Below are 8,146 nucleotides of genomic sequence, written 5' to 3' on the forward strand. Positions count from 1 at the left end.
GTTCTTTAGGCATATGGAGATCTTGCATTCCCAACAGCATTTGATGAAGACACTGTCCATCTTTAATATTCTTTATATGTACATACAAGGCTACTTAGAGATACTTTTTGTTCTTCTATTGTTGGATAAGCCTATTTTTTTTCTCAGATGGCAGCTTTGATCTCAGGCCTCAGGTTCGCTTGGCTGGCTTGCTCTCTGCTGATGAATTGCTACTTGCTATCATTTTGATGGTTATTTTGGATATAGGTTATCACAGGCTTTTTGCTCTAGTTAGCTAGAAACTTCAATTTTTCTGATTTCAGCCCCACTAATTTCTAGGATTATATAATTTCTAGGATTCTATTTTTTATGAAATTATCATATAACTTTGATCAGTGTAGGTTTTTAATAATTAGCTGAAATCAGGAAATAGAATTATTCCTCCTTTTATCACAATTTGTTCAATTGAATTTTGCTATAAGGTTTCTTCTTTTCTTAAGAATTAGGGAAATTTTCTATTTATGAAAAATTAATTTTTATGCTTATGTTTATTCTGTGATGACTTTAACCAAGCATGTTTCCTTCTATATAGAAGGAAATTCACTTGGAGTTTTTTTTATTGTGAACAGATTTTAAAATGGAATTGACTTTACCTGTACATTAATTCTTCCAACTGAGTTTATTCTCTTTCTGATATTAATGTAGTGATGTATATTGCTTGATTTGGTTATTATGAACAATATACCTAGCTAAGGATAAATTTTATTTACTTATATATTTTGGTGCTTTGAATCTCTGAAATATATGGAAAGCAAATATTTGTTCAGAATTTTAAATAATTTATTTTTAATTGTCTTTATGTTGTTATGAAAATTTGGTTTCAATTCCACATGTTAATATTGTACATCTTTGGGCTTGGGAGCTGGCTCAGTGGTAGAGCGCTTGCCTTGCATGCCTGAGGCCCTGGGTTCGATTCCTCAGCACCACATAAGCAAAATGAAAAAAAGCCGGAAGTGGCGCTGTGGCTCAAGTGGTAGAGCGCTAGCCTTGAGCTGAAGAGCTGAGGGACAGTGCCCAGGCCCAGAGTTCAGGCCCCACGACCGGACCCAAAAAAAAAAAATATTGTACATCTTGATCATTGTCATCCTTTTTATCATTCTCTCCCATCTCTCCCAACCCCCTCCCATCCTCTGGGTTTACTTAGTTCAAAGTTCACATATGTACATTGAATATTTACATTGTGTTCCCCCACCCTTCCTCCTGACCTCATCACACCTGATAACATAGTCATTTTGTTCAACTAAAAGAGTTTTTCAAAGAACAATCATTTATGAACCCTCTCCTATCTATTTCTACCCTATGATACAACAATACCCCTATCGTTCACTTATCCAAAACTTTATTCATCACAACCATACGATGGGTACACACCACATGCCCTTCAGTGGGTGAATAGATCCAGAAATTAGATAGATAGATAGATGTGAAATTATGTCATTTGTATTGTTAAATCATGCTCATACATAATAAGGATGCATGTTTTTTCAAAAGAGTGGAAGTTAGATCTAAATTATATATATATATATATATATATATATACATTTAATATATACACATGTAAAATTTAAGTGGAGTCATGAGTATTTAATAAACATATTAACTAGTGTATTAAGTGGAAGATTTCAGAAACTAAATTATTACTTAGAATGTTGTATCCATGTGTCTAAAATACTTTGGCCTGTTTTTTATTTTGTTGTGGTATTGTGACCTACGTTGCTAATGTCACTAACCTCAGTTTGTTAGTATTTTTTCATATTTCTTTTATTGAATAAATTTTACTAGTATTTGTCCTACTATTATTTTGGAATTTACACATAAACAGTGTGATCCTAGGATGTTCTTAGTGTGAACGTTTTAGTTACCACCTCAGCTATTTATTTTTTATTAGTCTGTTCTGAATTCCTAATTTTTTGATTCAGTTTAATAACTAGCATAGTTCTAAGAACTGCTTCATTCAACATATTAATTTCGTTGGCTTGCAATTGTTAATCTAAGGCCATTATGACCCTCTTATTTCTGTGGTAGCATTTATATTGACTATAAATATTATTTATGTTAACAATGAATTATTTATTTATATTTAATCTACCTAAAATTTTTTGATAACTTTTCAAATATTTTCAGAAATCTAAGTCTTAAAATTTCTATGGATTCTACTCATACATGTAACTTTTTGACCTAACTCTTATTATTTCTCCATAACTCTTAATTTTAGATGTAATTATTTTTACTGTTTTTTGTTCCTTTATGTATAAAATCCAGTTGTTTTATTTAGAATCTTCATTCTACAATGTAGGCATTTGTTCATGACAGTATTTATTCAATAAAGAATTGGTTTCAATAATTTTGATATGTCTTTTGTCCCAATGTTTCTGTCTTTTCTTTCTATATTCATAATGGCAATTAAAAATCATTCACTAAATCCAGGCACAAATAAAGCTTGCAAGGTTTCCCTCATAGGTGGAAGCTAGGATTTATTTGTAAACATATAAGAAAATACATTGCGTGGGATGTAAGTGTATACAAATATGTTAACTGAAAAAACAGTTGATTTAAAGGAAAACTCAAGTAATGATTCCTTAGAAAGTCAAAACCAAAGTTCAACAATAATAACAACAAAAAAACAAGTAAACGTGACAGGGGTGGGGTCTCATCAAGGGATTATGGGGAGAAAAAGAGAAGAAAGGGCAAGAATATAGTCAATAATTAATATATATTCCACAATATTAAAACAAGTGATGGAAGGGGATTGGGAGGGATTGGTGTAATATTGAAAGAGTGACACCGATCAAGATACATTTTGTTCATATACTGCCTTGTTAAATGGCAATAAATAGAAGAATAAATAGAAGACACCCCACCCCTTTAAAGGTATATGTTGGCTTCCACATATTTGTAAACATTTAAATTTTTTATTTTGTCATTGATTTCTAATTAATGCTCTTGTAAACTTAAAAAGTAATGCAGTATGATGTGAATCTTCTTCAAGTTGTTAATACATTTGGTGACATCATAGGATACTGAATTCTGCTCTCTGTGCTCTAAGAATGGATGCCTTCTGCTGCTGTTAGAGTGATCTTCCAAGTTTCACTTAGGACTCGTGCACAGATTTATATCCAATGTTCCTTCATTTGTAATCAATCTGGATCATTATTCATTAATAAAGATGACTAACGTCATAGTCTTATGCCTGGTCCAAAAGATTTCCACCAGTCGATGGGAAGGTATTTAAGACAGGCCCCAATCCAATTATGTAGTTGTGGCATTCTTTAACATTTGTAGTATATTGGTGCTTCAAGGGCCCTTTGTTAAGAAACTGCAGTTCCTCAGATGACTTTTGAAGCACCTGTGCTGCATAGATTCCCTCTATTGACTTGTCCCTTTATGCTTAAAACAATGCAACGGTTGAAGGCCACAGGACTCTTGCAATACTTAAGTAATAAAAGTATGCCATTTGGGAGCTAGCAAGATGTGGTGTCATCCTTAGAAAGGCCTCAAATGACATATCACATCCTACAATAGATACATTTTCTGATTAAACTGATCTACCCTGTAAACTTCTCTGGGTGTTCTTGAGTGAAAGGGATATTAATAACAAAACATACTCAACATCTTCTAAAAATTCAATTCTCTTAAACAGAAATTTTGTAGAAAAATCTTTGAATTCATAAAATGAATGAATATATCTAGTCTACACAAGTAAAATTTTCCAGATACTTAATCATCATGACCAATCAGTCAATGGGAAAAGGAACAGGTATAGGGCATTTAACAACATTAACATTGACCACATTTATAACTCAACTTCGAATAAAGCTTAACAACAGTTCATGAACATCGTCATGTCTAGTTTTATGTGTCAACTTGAATTGAATTTATTATCCAGTTATTTAAACAAGCACTTATTAGTATGGCTCTGGTAGTATTTTTCTGGATAAAACTCACATATCCAAATCATGGTCTTTGAATAATGGAGAATAACAATAACAATGTAAATGAATTTAAAGGTTTTAAATGATAAAAATTTAGGCTTTTCAAAGAAGAAAATTTGCTAGAGTTATAAAAGTATAATTACATTTGAGTTTCTAGTTTATTTTCAAAGCTAAGTTCTTAAAATAACTGGATTTCAACTTCAATCTTCAGATCTCAGGCTCATGAGTATCTAAGATTACAGGAGTGAGCAACTGATGTCTGGCTCAGAATCATTTTAATCAATATTTTGACTCTCCTCCCTTGCTTTAATTTCCAGATGAATGTGCATTTTCAGAGCATGACCAATTTCAGCACAGTAAGCAAGTTTCTCCTGCAGGGCTTTGCTGAGGTGTGGGAGATCAGGCTCCTGCTTTCCATAGTGTTCCTACTGATTTACCTGGCCACCCTGTTGGGGAATTTTATTATCATCACTGTCACCACCATTGACCAGAACCTGCACACACCCATGTACTTCTTCCTCAGGAATCTATCCATGGTGGATATGTGCTACATTTCTGTCACTGTCCCCAATGCATGTATCAACTCCCTCACAAACAACAGGACTATTTCTGTACCTGGCTGTGCAATGCAGGTATTTTTTGTATTTTTTTGTGCATCTGTGGAGCTGATGTTTCTCACCATCATGGCCCAGGACCGCTATGTGGCCATCTGCCAGCCCCTCCACTACCCTGTCATCATAAATCACCAATTCTGTGTCCAGACTACAATGGCGTCCCTATTCAGCGGTATCATCTTTGCAACTGTACAAACTGGTAATACATTCCGGCTGTCCTTCTGCCAGTCCAACGTGGTCAATCAGTTCTTCTGTGACATCCCCTCTCTGCTAAGACTCTCCTGCTCAGACACTTTTAGTAGCCAACTCTTACTTCTTTTTTCTGTCATGGGTTTCGGCGGTGGCTGCTTTACCTTCATTGTGCTGTCATATGTTCGCATATTTTTAACAGTGCTGAAGTTTCCAGTCAAAGAAGAGCGAGGCGGAAAGGCCTTTTCCACCTGTGTGCCTCACATTCTCGTGGTGTCTGTATTTCTTAGTACCGGTTCTGCGGTTTACCTAAGACCCTCACCAAGCACTGAAATAATTCAGAACATGATTCTATCTGTATTTTATACCATTATCCCACCTTTTTTGAATCCCATCATTTATAGTCTTAGGAACAAACAGATAAAGCAAGCTATGGGGAAAGTTATACTTAACAAATTTATTCAGAAAGCATTGATACATAGGTAGAATTTACCCTGAGATTTTTCTGAGATACATTTAAAACACGAAATAATAATGTTTTGGGGTAATGGTTATTGTTCAGTGTGTGTTAAAGTTAGTTCTTAAAAGACATTGTATAGAAATTCTTACAATAGTTTTCATTATTAATTATGCAAGAATATATTTTAATTAAATACCTATGAAACACAATTTAATGATTTGATACATGTGTGTGAAAAATTGATCTTCAAGTTAGAATACAATTAACATTTCTTTTTTTATTTTTGAAAGGTTTCAGAGAACAGAAGTTAACAAATGATCAGACTAAAAATAATGTTGCACAAAATTCATAATGGATTCAACAAATATTAATCATGTTAAATCTATGTCACAAATAACCTAATAAAATCAAATAGAGGGCTGGGAATGTGGCTCAGTGGTAGAGTGCTTGCCTTGCATGCATGAGGCCCTGGGTTCGATTCCTCAGCACCACATAAGCAAATAGAAAAAAAGCCAGAAGTGGCACTGTAGCTCAAGTGGTAGAGTGCTGGCCATGAGCTGAAGAGCTGAGGGACAGCACCCAGGCCCAGAGTTCAGGCCCCATGACCCGACCCCCCCCAAAAAAAATCAAATAGAAAATGGTTACTAAGGCAAATTATCTGACATATTTAATTACATATAAAATAACTATGTACACGTTATCAAACTGCAAGGAAATTAAATGTTTTGCAAAGTAAAATAAAAATACTAAAAGAAATTAAATCTAAGCTGTATTTTTCTTTGTTAAAGTTTTTTCAATTTGTCATTCATGGGGTTTGAACTCTGATACTGGCCACTGTCCTTGAGCTTTTTCACTCAAATCAAGAGCTATACCCATTTGACCCACAGTGCCACTGCCATTTGTCTAGGCATTCATTGAAGAGTCACAGGTTTTCTCTTCTGTGCTGGCTTTGAACCATGATTCTCAGATCTCACCCTCCTAGGAAACTAGGATTATAGGCATGAGCCACTATAGGCATTACCTATATAGGCATTGCCCAGCTATAAAATGTATTTGTCCAAAAATAATAATAAAGACATAATAATAATAAATAATAAAAATAATTAAGAAAATCATGGGTTTTGCCTCAATTTTGAATGCTAGTTGAAAGTCCCCGGTGCTACATTGGTTGGGTCTGCCTGAAATTTTTTAACTACTCTCTGAAAATGCCCTGTGATTTTTAGGGAACCTGAAGCAACATTTAGCACTCTTGCTTTCTTATAGTAAAAACTTATTAATTTCTCCCAATAAGTAGCTTTTATTCTTTTCCTGAAAATAAAAGAGAACTCATAAAAAAGAAATGAACACATTCATTGATTTATGTAACTATAACCCCCTGAGCACATCACCTTTACAGTAACAATTTCTGTGTGTATGCGTGTGTGTGTGTGTGTGTGTGTGTGTGTGTGTGTGTGTGTTTATGTATAATGACCACTCATTGTCTGACTTAACTCTGAAAAGGGCAGATTTTGTTGCTTTACTGACTATAATGATAATTTGATTCTTTACATGTCATCTATATTTTGGGGTTTTTTTTAAACTTTTTATTTTCAAGATAATGTCCGGAGGGTTACAGTTACATAAATAAGGAAATAAGTGCATTTCTTGTCAAACTTGTTACCAGAGAAAGATATTTCCTCATCTCTAAGTTAAGAACAGTCACTAACAGTAAGTACACAATGACTATTGCTGTACCTTTGTTCTTTGTCGGGTTCACATGATGACCACCTAGGGTCTTTCAGTTCACTTTGGCATAGTTTTATTATTGATAAGTAGTTGTGAAAATGTTTCAATTTTATTAATAAGGCTATAAGCAGGATACATCTTGATCAATACCACCCCTTCCAATGTTGTCATCCTTTTCCACCTCCCATTCCTCCCTTCAAGTGTTGTAGTTCAATTGTTACATAAAGTACACTGAATATAATGATTACCTTTTCAGTCACTGGGATATGGTTTGAAAAATGGAAAAGAAAAGCACTATTATATATCATGGAATCTCATGTGGTAGTTCTGTAGGTTTATTTAGTATCAAAAACATGCGTCTCTTTCCTTTAACAAACATCTTGTTTCCTCCTTGGCCCTGCATCCACCGTTCTGCCTTATGCTAAGATAGGTGTTGGTTCTCTGTGAGCCAGATTTCACATAGCAAAATAGTCCATACTTATTAGCTCTTTCAAAAATGATTTTATATAATATTTATTTACAGTATCCTCTTTTGGTCTCAAGTATGAGTCTAGAATCTTGTAGTACCATCCAGTTTTAAATTTTATATCCCACTGAAAATAAATTGAATTTAACTTTATAAATAAAATTATTTTTTAAATGTCAAGACTTTTGTTTTTTCTAATAATGTATTTTTCAATTAGAATATATCACATTTTTATGATCCTTGAATCTATTGATTGGTGTCTAGGTTCCTCCACATCTTGGAATTTAGGAACAATGCTTCAGGTGGCATAGGACTCAGGGAACTTGAGATTATCTCTTAGATTTAAGATATAGAGTCAGAAGTGAGATTCCTGGATCACCTAGCCAAGTGATTTTGAGTTTTATCAAGGAACTTCCGTATTTATTTCCAAAGGATTTATACTACTGTGTTATTTAACAGAGTAAAGAAGTATTTTTCCTCAAATCCTTTTCAATACCATTTATCTCTTGCTTAGTTGATAGTAGTCATCCTAAAACTTGTGGTGTAACTTGTCCCTGTGTTTGATTTGTATTTCTCTTATTAATAGCTAGACTAGGCAAATTTTCTTGATTTAACTTTGTGACCATTTTTATGTGTGTGTTGCTACACATATTTTCATGTTCTTTGTATAATTTGTAGTCTGCTGATTTTTCTCATTTGAGATGGAAGTATTTGTGTTTAG

General features: G+C 33.8%; 1 protein-coding gene across 1 annotated transcript; it reads left to right on the top strand.

The window, feature by feature from the left end:
* Nucleotides 1-4,309: 4,309 nt before the first annotated feature.
* LOC122103912 (olfactory receptor 14C36-like) lies at nt 4,310-5,586 on the top strand. Its single transcript, XM_042674598.1, has 2 exons — nt 4,310-5,225; nt 5,495-5,586. The coding sequence occupies exons 1-2, from the start codon at nt 4,310-4,312 to the stop codon at nt 5,584-5,586; spliced, it is 1,008 nt and encodes a 335-aa protein (XP_042530532.1).
* The last annotated feature ends 2,560 nt before the right edge of the window (nt 5,587-8,146 follow it).

Source organism: Dipodomys spectabilis, unplaced genomic scaffold (assembly GCF_019054845.1).
Source record: "Dipodomys spectabilis isolate Male_0828 unplaced genomic scaffold, ASM1905484v1 ptg000019l, whole genome shotgun sequence".
Lineage (NCBI taxonomy): Eukaryota > Metazoa > Chordata > Mammalia > Rodentia > Heteromyidae > Dipodomys > Dipodomys spectabilis.

Bases quoted from the DNA above. Each gene is read 5' to 3' on its own strand.
- LOC122103912 (XM_042674598.1), top strand. From the start codon at position 4,310: ATGACCAATTTCAGCACAGTAAGCAAGTTTCTCCTGCAGGGCTTTGCT. The intron at 5,226-5,494 runs ACAAATTTATTC...AAGTTAGAATAC, and splicing joins TATGGGGAAAGTTATACTTA to AATTAACATTTCTTTTTTTA.